Genomic DNA, 15,666 nt, shown 5'->3' on the forward strand with positions numbered 1-15,666 from the left:
AGACGAGAGTGGACTAAAGCAGGGAGGGGAGGAATTAGATCCGGGCTCGGTTCTGTTCCAAGACCGCTTGGCACTGAAACTGCAGCCTGATATGGAGCTTCTCATTGTGATTGCTCATGTGCAAGCAAAGGAGTTTGGCTGAGTAGATAATTTGCCTTCAAACACAGCCCGGAATGAGAGCGAATATGCGGACAGTTGCTGCTACCCAGAGAGCAAGCAGGCCTCTGAAAGAGCCTAATGAGCCATGCAAAATGGATCTGAGTGGTCCTCGCCAGCCCTGGTATTTCCCACGGTGAGTTTTAGTTAAACAACTCTCAGGGTAGCACACAGTTAAGGAAGCTTCCTAACAGATTTGTGGAATGCCGCCCACCTGGATCCTCTGCTCTGTGGAATTCTCAGTGAGGCAGGCCCCCATCCAAATCGACACACAAGTCTCTCCTTACCCTAAATCTCAACGTTTGGGGTAGGTTTTTCAGAATTTGATGTTATTTGAAGATTTTCTGGGCTTCCCTGGTGGGTCAGAAGGTAAAGAATCTGCCTGCAATGCAGGAGACCCAGGTTAAATACCTGGGTCAGGAACATCCCCTGGAGAAGGGAATGGGAACTTACTCTAGTATTCTTGCCTGGGAAATTCCTACATTTGTCTTATTGGCCATAGTGATTTTGTGTCCTTAATAGTTGTCACCACTATTTTATGAGACGTTGCTAGAAGTAGGGAGAGTTTATATAACATTTCCCAGGACATAAGCTTGACAGATACTGTTTTCTCAGTCAAAATGCATTCCCACTTACTCCTGTTCTCTATTCTGTATGTTGGAAGAGGCCACGTTTCAGAGGGGGCTAAGTGGTATGTTTCTGGCCAAGAGATTGTAAGGACTCTTGTAGAAAAGTTTCACTTACTGAATAAAAGGCAAATCTCAAAATCTTTATAGTTTTTCTGTTTTTACTGCTTAGAGAGTATGTGTATTGTCCAGAGATGCAGTAGCCATTTTGTGACTATGTGGATTAAAGTTACACACATCAGGAACGCAAAGCAGGAAAAGGAAAAGAACTCTGGTTCTTAACATCATTTTTGACCAACTGCAACAGACCTCAACTGTTTACCTAAATAATTTGGTTTCTTACAAAATAAATCTATATATGTTGAGTTTTCTGTTGGTTGTAGCCAAATGCAGTCCTGTTTCATCCAGTTTGTTGAGTATTTTAAACTTTTTTCTGTCTTCCACCTCTTTCATGTGGACAGTCCATTTTCTCCCATACGTCTCACTTGCACACACGTACACACATGGGCACATGGACCCATTGACAGCTCAGTCCCCAACCCTTACCATCCCAAGGCTTAAAATATTTTTAAATGTGTGTCAGGCATATGTTATTTATGTAGTCCCTTAAAACATTTTGGGGAAAAGTGTAATACATTTAAGGTCAAAGAGTTTTGGGGTCATGCTAGATAGGACTCAAACATTGGAAATGAGATTGGGTATTACTTTTTTAGTATGATATTTTGAAGCACACACAACTGGCAACATTATACAGTGACCTCCCATTTACTACTTCATAAAATCATCCACTTAGATTTTGCTTCATCATGTAACTCTATTACCACTTGAGAGCTAGGATCATGGCCCATGTGCCATTCCCAACAATGGAATATAGGACCCTGTGCTAGTGAGTATTAAGGAATCTTTGAGAGAGAGTGATGTGAAGCTCTGCCAAGCTCCCTACAGACATACAGACTTCTGTTACCAAGTCCAAGCTCACTCTGCTTGTCACACTACAGGCCAGTGAATCCAAGAGGCAAGGTGTTGAGGCAAGGAAAACAGCTTTATTCGGAAAGCCACCTGACTGAGAAGATGGCAGACTAATGTCTCAGAGTAACCATCTTGTCATGGTCTGGATGCCAGGGGAGTCAGAGAGAAAGAAACAAGGAGGAATTAAAGTCAAAAGGCAGAATAGAGAGGAAGAGGCAGTGGGGAAGCAAAGTGAAAGGGTCTTCAATCTTGAAAAACATCACCTCACCAGCCTTTGGAAGGAGTATGTTAATCTCTTCTGTTAACAGGTGGGTGGGGTCAGATTATCTCTCTTTGAGCTGAGCAAAGGCACTTTAGTTTACAGTCAGGCAGAGTGGCAGGTCCTTTGAGGCAAGCCATTCTGCATGATTATAATAACAAAAGCAATGAAAAGCAACTCAAAGAAAGTTTTCAACATGGAGTCAGATTTGGCTTCTTTGCCACACTTGGACTTGTCTGGGTGTGGGAACAACTGAGTTTAGAGATGGGTGTGGTTTTCCTGTGTTCCTGGCCCACCTGTTTCCATAGTCCTTCTAAAGCCCTGTGCTCTAAGTGTGGTTCTTCCAGAGCAGGATCAGCTGGACTTACAGATTCTCAGGTTCGATTCCGGCATATCAGAGATGCTGCAAGTGAGCCCTCCAATCTGCCTTTAGCTAGCCTTCCTGGAGGGGTTGATTGTAGTTAGACAGCTAGTATTCTTAAAAAAACAACCAAACAATATCAGGTGGTAGTGGCTGAGAGGGCAATGGCAACCCATTCCAGTACTCTTGCCTGGAGAATCCCATGGATGCAGGAGCCTGGTAGGGTGCAGTCTGTGGGGTCGCTAAGAGTCGGACACGACTGAGCAACTTCACTTTCACTTTTCACTTTAATGCATTGGAGAAGGCAATGGCAACCCACTCCAGTACTCTTGCCTGGAGAATCCCATGGACGCAGGAGCCTGGTGGGCTGCCGTCTACGGGGTCGCACAGAGTCAGACATGACTGGTGACTTAGCAGTAGCAGTAGCAGTGGCTGAGAACTTATCTTATGTATTCCTTCTTATAATTTGACTTGAGATAGACTGTGCACATTTGTTCTCCTAAAAGCAGAATCATGGAGGATAGATTATGGCATACCACTATAAAAGGAAAGTGCAGTCCTATGGGGGGGCCGGTGGATCTGTTGTAGACAATGTTCAACTCGACTGTCAGGTCTTCTTGAGTGTCAATTGCCATCATTAGTATAATTGTGCTGGTTGTCTCATAAAATGAAAAGCAGCAGACTTGCTAAATTAATATTTACACTGCTACCTCTGCACTGCTGATGAGCTGGCAACGAGTGTGGCATTCTGCTCCGTATATGACAATTGAGGGGAATTCTTGTTTACATATCATTTGTCTTTCTCACTTTTTAGTTTCTTTCCAAAGAGAATGAGGTAATGAACTGTGTGTAATTCTAGAAGTCAGTTCAGTTCAGTCTCTCAGTTGTGTCTGACTCTTTGCGACCCCATGAATTGCAGCACGCCAGGCCTCCCTGTCCATCACCAACTCCCGGAGATCACTCAGACTCACGTCCATCGAGTCAGTGATGCCATCCAGCCATCTCATCCTCTGTCGTCCCCTTCTCCTCCTGCCCCCAATCCCTCCCACTATCAGAGTCTTTTCCAATGAGTCAACTCTTCACATGAGGTGGCCAAAGTACTGGAGTTTCAGCTTTAGCATCATTCTTTCCAAAGAAATCCCAGGGTAGATCTCCTTCAGAATGGACTGGTTGGATCTCCTTGCAGTCCAAGGGACTCTCAAGAGTCTTCTCCAACACCACAGTTCAAAAGCATCAATTCTTCGGCGCTCAGCCTTCTTCACAGTCCAACTCACACATCCATACATGACCACAGGAAAAGCCATAGCCTTGACTAGACGGACTTTTGTTGGCAAAGTAATGTCTCTGCTTTTGAATATGCTATCTAGGTTGGACATAACTTTCCTTCCAAGGAGTAAGCGTCTTTTAATTTCATGGCTGCAGTCACCATCTGTAGTGATTTTGGAGCCCCCAAAAATAAAGTCTGACACTGTTTCCACTGTTTCCCCATCTATTTCCCATGAAGTGATGGGACCAGATGCCATGATCTTTGTTTTCCGAATGTTGAGCTTTAAGCCAAGTTTTTCACTTCCACGGTAAGAAGTCAGTAATAACCTCATTCCAAATGTTTGAAAGTCAGACACTTTGGCCCAGAACATTTTGTTCAAGGAAGGTGTATGTATCCCAATAAGTCATACAAGTCATTTTTAAATCAAAATGAGGGTTTTTGTATGGAGAAAACATACAGGTGAGTGGTAACATGAGTTGTTGTTTAGTTGCTAAGTCATATCTGACTGTTTTCGACCCCATGGACTGTAGCACTCCAGGCTTCCCTGTCCTTCACCATCTCCCAGAACCTGCTCAAACTCATGTCCATTGAGTCAGTGGTGTCATCCAACCACTCATCTTCTGTTGCCCCCTTCTCCTCCTGCCTTCAATCTTTCCTACCATCAGGGTCTTTTCCAGTGAGTAAGCTCTTTGCATCAGGTAGCCAAAGTATTAGAGTTTCAGCTTCAGCATCAGTCTTTCCAATTAATATCCAGGACTGATTTCCTTTAGAACTGATGGGTTTGATCTCCTTGCTGTCTCAAGAGTCTTCCCTAGCACCACAGTTCAAAAGTATCCATTCTTCAGCATTCAGCATTCTTTATTGTCCAACTCTCACATCCGTACGTGACTAGTGGAAAAACCATAACTTGAAGTGTACAGACCTTTGTCAGCAAAGTGATCTCTCTGCTTTTTAAAATGTTGTCCAGGTTTTTCATAGCTTTTTTCCCAAGGAGCAAGCGTCTTTTAATTTCATGGCTGCAGTCACCTTCTGCAGTGATTTTGGAGCCCAAGAAAATAAAACCTGTCACTGTTTCTATTTGCCTTGAAGTGATGTGACCAGATGCCATGATCTTAGTTTTTTGAATGTTGAGTTTTAAGCCAGTTTTTTTCACTCTTCTCTTTCACCCTCATCAAGAGGCTGTTTAGTTCCCCTTCACTTTCTACCATTAGGGAAGTATCCTCTGCATATATGAGGTTATTGATATTTCTCCTGGCAATCTTGATTCCAGCTTGTGCTTCATCCAGCCTGGCATTTCTTATGATGTACTTTGCATATAAGTTAAATAAGCAGGATGACAATATACAGCCTTGTCGTACACCTTTCCCAATTTTGAAACAGTCAGTTGTTCCATGTATGGTTCTAACTGTGGCTTCCTCACCGGCATGAGTAGCATTAAGAACTCTTAATACTAGATTTATACATAGCTCTGTCAAGTTCCCTCTGGAAATATACACATGACCTCACCCAGGTATGAAACCTGAGTGTTATTCTGACCTATGGTCAAGATTTCTTCCGTTCAAGAAGGAAGGAGCAGGAGGCCAGTAATATCAGAGTTAAATGACTTGCTCAGGATTACTATTTAATAGAATCAACCATCTCAATTTCCCTGAGATGGGGTTTCCCAGGTGGTGCTAGTGATAAAAAATCTGCCTGCCAATGCAGCAGATGTAAGAGACCTGGGTTTGATCCCTGGGTCAGGAAGATCTCCTAGAGTAGGAAATGGCACCCCACTCCAGTGTTCTTGCTTGGGAAATCCCAGGTACAGAGGAGCCTGGCAGGCTACAGTCCATGGGGTTGCAGAGAGTCAAACACGACTGAGTGCACGTGCATCTGCACACACGCATACACAGCCACAGAGTCACAACCAGCATGTCTCCTACATGTGAATGAGTTTCATTCCAGAAGTTCATTCTAAAGTCCAATTTGTTCATAAGTCCAGTTAAGTTAGCCTAGGTATCCAGCTAACACGTTTGGCTATATATCACCATACTGTAATAGGTGTATAATACTTTTCACATAAATAATGCATTAAAAAACAGACAAACATAAAAAATAAAGATTATGTTTCCTACCATATAGTTCCCTGAACAGTAGAGTAGTACAGTACAACAGTCAGCACATTCATATCTTTCAAAATTCAGAACTTGAAGGTTCATGTGTAGGTTCCTTACTGTAGTTGAGGGCTTCCCTGGCATCTCAGTGGTAAAGAATCTGCCTGCCGATGCAAGGGATGCAAGGTCGATCCCTGGGGTGGGAAGATCTCTGGGTGAAGGAAATGGCAACCCCCTCCAGGATTCTTGTCTGAGAAATCTCATAGAGAAGCCTGGTAGGTCACAGTCCATGGGGTCACAAAGAGTCAGATATGACTTGACAAAACCAGCTACTCTAATTTATGGATGGATGGTTAGGACCTACGCTTAACCCCACCCTCTTGTTGCAGTGACTAGTTCATCAACGGGTATCTTTTTCATTTAATCCAGTCATAGTGAAGTTTAGGACCTTTATTTGATTGTTGTTGCTGTTCAGTTGCTCAGTCATGTCGACTCTTTGCAACCCCATGGACTATGTCATATCAGGCTTCCTCATCCTTTACCATCTCCCAGAGCTTGCTCAAACTCATGTCCATTGAGTCAGTAGTGCCATCCAACCATGACATCCTCTGTCACCCCATTCTCCTTCTGCCCTCAGTCTTTCTCAGCATCAGGGTCTTTTCAAATGAGTTGGCTTTGCACATCAGGTGGCCAAAGAATTGGAGCTTCAGCATTGGTCTTTCCAATGAATATATTTCTCGTATATACCTTGTGTATATGTAGATGTATTCCTAATATATACTTATAATATTAATCCTTTGTTGGTATATGTATTGTGAATACCTTCGTATAGATAGTAGATTGCTTGAACTTGCTTTAAAGTGTTTTTTAATGAACAGTACTCAATTTTAATATAGTCAAAAGGAATTGTTCCTTTCACGCTGATCCTTCTTTCTGTCTTCTGTAAGAAAATGTTTTCTACACCCAAGGACAGAAATATACTCCTCTATATTTTTTTCTATGGGCCTTTAAAAAAAATTTTGACATTTTTATCCTTAATCACTCTGGAATTGATTGTGTATAATATGGGTGAGTGTACTGCTTTTGTAAAATTTTGTCTGTGAGAAAGATCCATACGCACAACTCCATTTCTGGGCCCTCACTCTGGCCTATTGGGGTGTTGGCTTTTCTGTTCAGTAATCCATGCTAGGGGGCCATGGGAGGTGAGTGATGTGGTGGGTGGGGACAGTTCATCATTCAGAATTCCTAGTATCCATTCAAGTCCTTATCCCTCATATCCACAGTTTTCTTAAAACTATGTGTGGGGAGATTTAAAAACTGCATCTATTCTAAAACTAAGTCTTCTTCCAAAATTTCTGTTTTAATCAGCCTGGGGTAGAGGCTGCAAATCAGTATTTTTCAAAAGTCCCAGGAAATTCTGACATCAGTGCAGAGTCCAGAAGAGGTGCTGTAGAATTTACATCCAGAGATGATTTTAAGTATGAAGCCAGGACGTGCTGTGCTAGCTTGCCATCTTAGCAGAAATCCACAGGATGGTTTTAAAATTAGCATTTCCCACTGATTTATAAATGTAGTGTGTGTATTGCAAAGGAAACAAGTACAGGAAAAACAACTTGAGTAAAAAATAATCATTCATATTTGCCTAGTTCATTTTGTATATTTTGTTCAATTTACCTTGGCATATGAACGTGTATTGATATAGTTAGAATTGTATTGAAAACAACTGTATGGGCATTTTTCTATAACATTCTTAATTACTATAAATACTGTTTTAAGAATCTATCCTTATAGTAATTATTATAGTGTATATTTCATACAAATACTTATCTTGTAAAATCTTATTGTAGTTAGAGATTTATTATTTTATTTATGGTGATTGCAATTGCTGTTTCAGGGAGAACAGGACAGCATGTTCTGGGCATTACGATAGAATGTTTTGTAGTATTGGGTCCAGAGTCAGTGAGATCTGGCTTCTAGTCCCAGCTTTGTGTGAGTGTGTGCTAAGTCACTTCAGTCATGTCTGACTAGTTGTGACCCTCTATGGACTGTAGCCCTCCAGGCTCCTCTGTCCATGGGATTCCCCAGGCAAGAATACTGGAGTGGATTGCCCTTCTCCAGGGGATCTTCCCAATCCAGGGATTGAACCCATTTCTCTTATGTCTCCTGCCTTGGCAGGCAGCTTTTCTAGCACTAGCACCACTTGGGAAGCCCTCCAGTCCCAGCTTTGCTACTTATCAATGGTAGGGGAATCATTCTCATTTTTACTCTTGAAAATGAGGATAATATTAATCTCTCCCACACAGAGCTGTTTTTAAGATTAAGTGGGATGAATAAAAATCAGTTAACACAATTCTAAGCACATACCAAGTACCTGATGAACTTATGCACGAAATGTCCAGGCAATAGCAAAGGCAGCCCGCCTCCCTTGGCTCAAGGGCCAGTACGGTTTGCCTGACCAGTTTCTCTGGTAGTAAATGTTCACTGGAGGGGTACCAGTCACTGTGATGGACTCTGTCATTGTCCTGCTCAGTAGCCAGTGCAGAACTTGCTGGAAAGCCCTGCTTGTTTGAAGAAGGTAAACAGTAATGTGCCAATTACTCTAATAGTGGATATGGCTTCCTGGCTCACTCAAAGTTAGAATAATCATTCCCTGGGATTTCCTTTTCTTGTCCTAAATAGATCTCTGCAGTTGACAGGCAAATGCAGTTTCTCAGCTATGGAACCACGTGTGTACATGGCTGGGGGTCTTCCTCCTTGGCTCTCCATGTGCTCTTGGAGCCCACAGGGTAACAAACACAAAGGAACAGCAAGCAGAATAAAGAATTGGCATGGTCTGACTTTCTAAGTGGAAGTGAGGAGGCTGTGGAGAAAGAGAAGAAACTCAGTGGAGGAAGAGAAAAAGCTCACTAGGGAAAGGCCAGCTCTAAATTTGTGTATTTCTACAGTGAATCTTACTGTAGTGTCTCTTCTAACAAGATCACCTCCGGGTCAAAGTGCTGTGCTGTGCTTGGTTGTTCAGTCGTATCTGACTCTTTGCGACCCCATGGACTGTAGCTTGCCAGGCTCTTCTGTCCATGGGATTGTCCAGGCAAGGATACTGGAGTGGGTTTCCATGCCCTCCTCCAGGGGATCTTCCCAACCCAGAGATCGAATTCAGATCTCTCTCACTGAAGGTGGATTCTTTACCATCTGAGCCACCAGGGAAGCTTGGGGTCAAAGAGAAGCATCCAAGAAATGCTTGATAATCCTCTTAAATGCAAGCTTTTTGAGGGCAAGGGGTGTGACTTCCTGTCTAAATGCTGTTTCCCCATGAATATAGAACAGTGTCTGATACACAGTAGGTGCTCAAATCATTTGTTGACTGAATGCTGAACCACTGCCTTCACACCCAAGGGGGTGGTGAAGAGAAGATAAGCGCTTCTTGAACCTGATGATTCGGACCAGCAAGGAGGACCTGGTCAAAAGAAAGCTTAGGGGAAAACACCAGTGTCATCTGGGCTCTGGAGTCTGGGGCAGAAGCCTGGTGTAGCCTGGTGGCCACATGAGACTTAGGAAAGACAGATTTCAAAAAGTTAAAATATGGTAATAAGCCTGACTCTGGAAACAAAAAGATGGCAATCCCAAGAGCGGGGGAAACACTTAAGTGTAGAATTCTGAGTTGTCTGGTCCTGATTCCAGAAAAAGAGAGGAAAACAATCCAAACAGACCCAAGTGGGTACATAGAAAACTTTGCCTGAAGTTGATTTTAAAGAACTCTAGGGAGCAAAAACACAGATGTCCATGAAACAATGATGGGAACCTACAACCCTAATCCTTAGTCCAGAATGAGTGGAGGTTTGCAAAATGGCAAAATTTGAAGGGTGTTTGAGGGATAGGAAAACCTGGGGGGTAGATTAGTTTTTTTCAGCTGATAATGAAATGAGTTTTCTATTCTTTGCACATACCTTACCTGGGCCGAGAGAGCTAAGGGGTGGCAGGAAGAGGTCCAGTTCAGTTCAGTTCAGTTGCTTAGTCGTGTCCGACTCTTTGCGACCCCATGAATCACAGCACGCCAGGCCTCCCTGTCCATCAACAACTCCCGGAGTTCACTCAGACTCACGTCCGTCAAGTCAGTGATGCCATCCAGCCATCTCATCCTCTGTCGTCCCCTTCTCCTCCTGCCCCCAATCCCTCCCAGCATCAGAGTCTTTTCCAATGAGTCAACTCTTCGCATGAGGTGGCCAAAGTACTGGAGTTTCAGCTTTAGCATCATTCCTTCCAAAGACATCCCAGGGCTGATCTCCTTCAGAATGGACTGGTTGGATCTCCTTGCAGTCCAAGGGACTCTCAAGAGTCTTCTCCAATACCACAGTTCAAAAGCATCAATTCTTCAAAGGTGGATTAGGTGTGGGTTTTATTAATCAAAGTTGAAAAGGAGTTACACTTAGATGCACAGTGGTTTCTTGAAATTCACTTTGGATTTTACGGTCTAATCCTGAGTTCTAAGGACCAGTATCTCTGCAAAGGGACATTATTTTGTGCTCTGAAACCCAAGTTACTACAAGTTGATCTATGAGGCCATTCCTCCTGTTGAGCTTTGGTAACCCCAAATCTTAATCTTATCATCTGCATGGCCCACCTATTTATTTGAAAATATAGACAAATGCTGTATAGTAGTTATCTTTATTTACTTCTCCTTTGGTTAAGTTTTGGGGGTATGTTTATCATTTTACTACATTGACCTAGACTGCTGTTTATTGAAGCTTGTGTTGCTTTTGAATTATTCTCTTCTTTCTCGCATTCTTGCTATTTTGGATAGATAACTCTGAGAAAGTGTCTGAGATGTTTAGGTCTCAACTTCAATTATGAAGAAATGGAATGTGTGGGCTTAGAAGCAGCTCTTCTGGGAGAGAATTTAGCACCTTTGGGTTAATATATGGGCTTCCCTGGGGGCTCAGGGGTAAAGAATCCAACTGCCAGTACAGGAGATGTGGGTTTGATACTTGGGTAGAGAAGATCCCCTGGAGAAGGAAATGATCCACCTGCTCCAGTATTCCTTCCTGCGAAATCCCATGGACAGAGGTCCCTGGTGGGCTACAGTCCATAGGGTCACAGACGAGTCAGACACAACTTAGGGACTTAAATGATGACAACGGATTAATAAATGTCTGTCAGCTACATCTTCATTTGTGGACTCAGATATGAAGTTTTAACAGGCTTGGCTGTCCACGTGGTTCCCTAACTTAAAATAAGTATGGAAGCAGCTGTCACTAAAAAGGGATAAACAACTAAAAATATTTATTGCAGGAAATAAAAAAGTTAACCAAAGTATTTTATTGATACATTCTTGGACAATATCACAGAATTGAAAGAGAATGGAAAGGGTGATTTTTCAGCAAGGGTGTTTCTCCACTAAATTGGCACATGAGCAGCAGGATTAACGAAAGTACTTCTTACAAACAGTAAAAAACATACATGCTCTTTTTTTTAAAGTCCTTATCACACTGATCAGTCATAGGGGGGCATGAACCAAACCTCAAGACATGAAAAATCCATATTCTTTCCTTCAAATAGTTTAATCATTGTTAAAATTATTGCAAAATACCCATATCCTAATTAAAGTAACAAAAGGGAACACAAATACAAATATTGAACATAAATGAGTAACGTGTACTGTAAAATACATTACTGGCATGCATTCCCAAGATCAAGACCTCTATTCCGTTCAGCCAATACCTTTTTCCCTTGTGACCTATCTCATACCAAAGACAGGTAGGGTATACTTTTCTCAGCACAGTTTTTGGTCTTTAAATATCTTTTTTTTTTTTTTGTCTTAAAAAAAAATAACATGATTTGCAGCGGTACTATAATCATAATTATACAGTCATGTACACACATTTTTCCTTTTTAGTCTGCCGAGAGCCTTTTAAAATTTTAATCGTTTCAAAGTTTTCCCCAAAGATCCCGCTGTCTGAAAGAATAGGGTTCTATGAAAACAGGGCATTCGAAAACAAACAGAGAACCGAGGTACAACATTGGATGGCAAAGTGCAAAAGTCCTCACAAACTGTACAGAAAAGTTCAAAACCTTGCAGCCTGGAAGTACAGACGTAGAAAGACTGGGCAGCCCCAGAAACGGTCATTGAGGCTCTCAAGGGGTTCGCCCTCAAGAGCCTGGGTGGGACTTGAGTCTCAATGCTCCCTTTGGTAGGGAAAAGTCCAGAGTTGCAGCCGAGTTGGCAGTGCTGATGCCAGTGACTTATTAAGCCAAGATAAAGTAAGAATATTTCATAAAGCAGCTGTGTAGGACACTTGGATCCTCTACCGTTGGTCTCCTGGCCGGGGATGCTCCTCCGATGATGGGCAGCAGGCTGGACCAAAAGAGTCCAATGCCAGGTTGGGTGACAAAAGAACTGAGGGTCGTCCTCCTCCATTGTTCCATGGAATGGAACAGGTTAGATGACCAGGTTATTATAACTGACATACTTCTTTTTTGCAGCAGGGCCTGGAAGATAAATGTGAAAGAATCAGTTGTGACAGTGACTCTATGTACAAGGGTAGAAGCAGAATTAGATCTGTGATGACTTTGCGTGCCAAGTCAAGATGGGACCGTGCAAATGGCGCTGGATTCCTCTGCCTAATTGTAGGATTTTATCTGCTAGAATCTGCTATGCCCGGCAACTCTGAAACCAGCTGGGTTCTCTATTCTGACCTATTTCCAATCCTTTTTATGGTCCATACCATTAGTAAATTTCTCAGTGGGTCTCATGCTTTCCAATTAGCTTAAAGGACCCACCCATGTTGTAGTAAATTTCCTTTTGTGATCTTCTCCCAGACCTTCTTATAATAAATGGCTCTTGCTTGGCAAAGGTCTGTCCTGGGTCACTGGAATTAATTTAGGTTGACAGGAGGCTAGACCAACCAGAGTGCCTGCTCTGGTTCTGATTTACACAATCAAATTACTATAGATTGACTTTTATAGTGTTCTCATCAGTAAGTTGTAAATGGTCATTTGCAGGATTGTTTCCATCAAGGTTTGAGGCTTACTTAAATCTGCCAGGAATCTCAACGTGCATAGACTACTTTGTTTTCCTTAAATGTAGACTACATTCTTTTTATATTTGGTGCAGTGAATTTAGGACTCATCTTCACTAATTCACTCATTCAGTCATTCATTCATTTTTTTCAGTAGGTATGCGTCAGTTGCCTACCATATGGCAGACAAGAGGCACTGGGGAGCAGCTGATGAGCAAGTCAGACCCTTTCCTGTCCTCCTGATGGAAACAAAGACACTGAGATCCCAAGGTATGTCTCTGCTCTGCATTCTAGTTCCCAATATCAAGTCATACACATTGCTGTCAACTGATATGGTCTTTATTCATTAAATCTTTGTGGTTTTGCATCAGCTTCTGTTGGACGCAAGATAACCACCATGTAGCTTTTACTGATTCCTTCCTGTTCTTAGGTTTTAAATCTTTTGCCCATTTAATGCAAACGTGTAGCAAGAATTCTTCCAGAACTTCCTTGTTGTTATTGGAGTATAACTGCTTTACAATGCTGTGTTAGTTTCCGCTGTACAGTGACGTGAGCCAGCTGTACGTATATATATATCCCTAGCCCCACCCCACCTAGGTCATCACGGAGCACTGAGCTGAGCTTCCTGTGCTTTATAGTAAGTAGGGATTTAGGTGTGAATTCAGAGGCAAGGAAGAGCCACAGCGACATACCAAAAGAGACTCTGTACTTGGAGTAAGGCAGTCAGTATGTTACAGAAGTATATACGCTCATGTACAGCCTACAACAAAGCTGATCTTAGGTTCTGGATTAAATATTGAGAGTCTCTTGACAAACTCTGGTTTGAAGACATAGGCTTATTTCCCTATTAAATCATGTTGCATTTATTAACTAAAACTAGAGGGAAAACTATTATGTTGCTATATATAATACAGATTTTCAATATAATTATATGAAATTGGGGATCCCCCAGAATCGGATCATGAGGCTAGTTGTTGTGCATCATCAGTCAATAAATGCATGACTCCATTAATGCCTCAGTCTTCTAAAAATGTTCCCATTGTTATCATGGCCTTCACTGTCTTCAACAGTTCTTGGTTTGCGGTCACAAAGGAAAACTTTCTAAATGTATGCATATATGTGTGTATATATATATATATATATATATATATATTTTAAAACTCTGAAGCTTATTTACAGTGTTGCATCTAGAAAACCCCAGCTTTACAGTTGCAAGAAATAGTGACAGCATGCCTTGTCAAACGCCCACATTGTAATCATCCTCAAGACAAAGGGAAGAAAAAGAAACAGGAAACCCAGAAACTGATCCTGACCTAGATACCTGAGACTACTTCTTTGCATGGATAATTAAGATTGTTTTCTGCATAACTGTAGCCATCTAGTGGAAAAAGCCCAACGTATTTGAAATTCCTCAAGCTTTTTACTATAAAATGCACATTATTCAGGAGGAATATTCATTGTAAGAGTCTTAGTACAAAGAGTAAGTAGGCTAGAAGATATTGTCCATGAGTTGCAAATCTGAGCATTCATTTGCATTTAAAGATGAGGTCATAGTAAAAAAAAAAAGAAAAAAGAACATTAAAAAAACCCAGAAGTGAGAATGATCATGGGAATTGACTGTTGCCTGGAGTGGATTGTCTGCTGTGTTCTCTAGTAACCTTGGGATGAGGGCTCCTGATGCTGTGTTGGGCTCGCCTGACCCAGGGTCTGATTGAGCTCTAGCCCTTACTCGAGGTATGACTTAGACCTGTCCCATGACACACTGAACTTCTCCGAGCCTTGGAAAGTAGGTAGAATAATTATCACCCTGCAGGTTGTTAATGGTACAAATGTATGAAATATCCCAGTTTCTTGTCTGATAACATAATGCATAACTGTCTCTTTAAATTGCAAAGTTCCATACATATGCTTAGTACCCATGCGTGCTTTCTCTGCAGAACAGCTTAGAAACTTGGCAGCAAAATCATAGAGTTGTGTAGATCCTACCATGAGTATTTTTTAATTTTATTTAAACTTTTTGTTTTATATTGAAGTATAGCCGATTTGCAGAGTTGTGAGAGTTTCAGGTGCACAGCAGAGTCACTCAGCCATACATATACATGTATCCATTCTCCCCCAAACCCCTCCCATCCAGGCTGCCCTATAACATTTAGAAGAGTTCCCTGTGCTGTACAGTAGATCCCTGTTGGTTATGCATTTTAAATATAGCAATGTGTACATGTCTGTCCCAAACTCCCTAACTATACCTTCTCCCCATCCTTCCCTTCTGATAACCATGAATTCATTCTCTAAGTCTGTGAGTTTGTTTCTGTTTTGTAAGGACCTTCATCTGTAACATTATTTTTGATCCCACACCTAAGTGGTGTTATATTCGTCTTTGTCTGACATTGCTCAGTATGACGATCTCTAGGTCCTTCTGTGTTGCCGCAAATGGCAGTTTCATTAGCTTGGGCTCACAAACCGTAAACTCCTAGAATGACAATTTCTGTACTTTTCAGAGCACTGTCCAATTATTAGAATGTTTATTTTTAAACCATTCTAGCCTTATAAGTAAATAAAATAAGTGCCTATGGTGTCTGATAATTCCATTTATTTGAATAGCAATGGCCTAGGAAAGAAAATTGCTTAGTTCAAAATAGTCATGCAGTGAAGTACTCAGTAAGGAAGTATGCTTTTTATTGTTAAATAAGAATTTTTGTTCTTTTATAAGATTATGAGTTTGAAGAACAATGAGTATTAGGCATGGTCCCTATGGAATTTTTAAAGCCATCTGTATCAGAAGTTCTGAAAGCAAGAGAACCTTTAGGAGCTGGTATTCACAATGAGACAGTGTTGCAGACACTGGTTTGGAAATGAGTTACTAATTCACTTTTGCTAGTTAAGAAAGCTCAGACATCCCAACTTATTCTGCTGTTCTGTCAA

At 41.7% G+C, this 15,666-nt stretch overlaps 2 protein-coding genes across 44 annotated transcripts in view; one reads left to right on the top strand and one right to left on the bottom strand.

Annotated features, from left to right (window-relative positions):
• The window catches only part of LOC147348186 (uncharacterized), a 732,824-nt gene that overhangs the window by 640,661 nt on the left and 76,497 nt on the right, over window positions 1-15,666 (top strand). For 22 of the 42 annotated variants that reach the window (XR_015151115.1, XR_015151113.1, XR_015151114.1 and 19 more), the window contains one exon: window positions 12,899-13,014. The gene's annotated coding sequence lies outside the window, so the exon portion shown is untranslated. Of the gene's footprint in view, window positions 1-12,898; window positions 13,015-13,923; window positions 14,874-15,666 lie in introns of those variants that run through there. The other 20 variants (XR_015151118.1, XR_015151123.1, XR_015151121.1 and 17 more) reach the window with 2 other exon arrangements.
• The window catches only part of GRM7 (glutamate metabotropic receptor 7), a 939,830-nt gene continuing 935,771 nt past the window's right edge, over window positions 11,608-15,666 (bottom strand). For both annotated transcript variants that reach the window (XM_086366610.1, XM_086366609.1), the window contains one exon: window positions 11,608-12,214. In XM_086366610.1, the coding sequence (XP_086222736.1) occupies window positions 11,972-12,214 (243 nt within the window). In that variant the 3' untranslated portion in view covers window positions 11,608-11,971. The remainder of the gene's footprint in view (window positions 12,215-15,666) is intronic.

Source organism: Bos grunniens, chromosome 22 (assembly GCF_055505025.1).
Source record: "Bos grunniens cultivar Pamir isolate PY7600 chromosome 22, Bosgru_T2T1.0, whole genome shotgun sequence".
Lineage (NCBI taxonomy): Eukaryota > Metazoa > Chordata > Mammalia > Artiodactyla > Bovidae > Bos > Bos grunniens.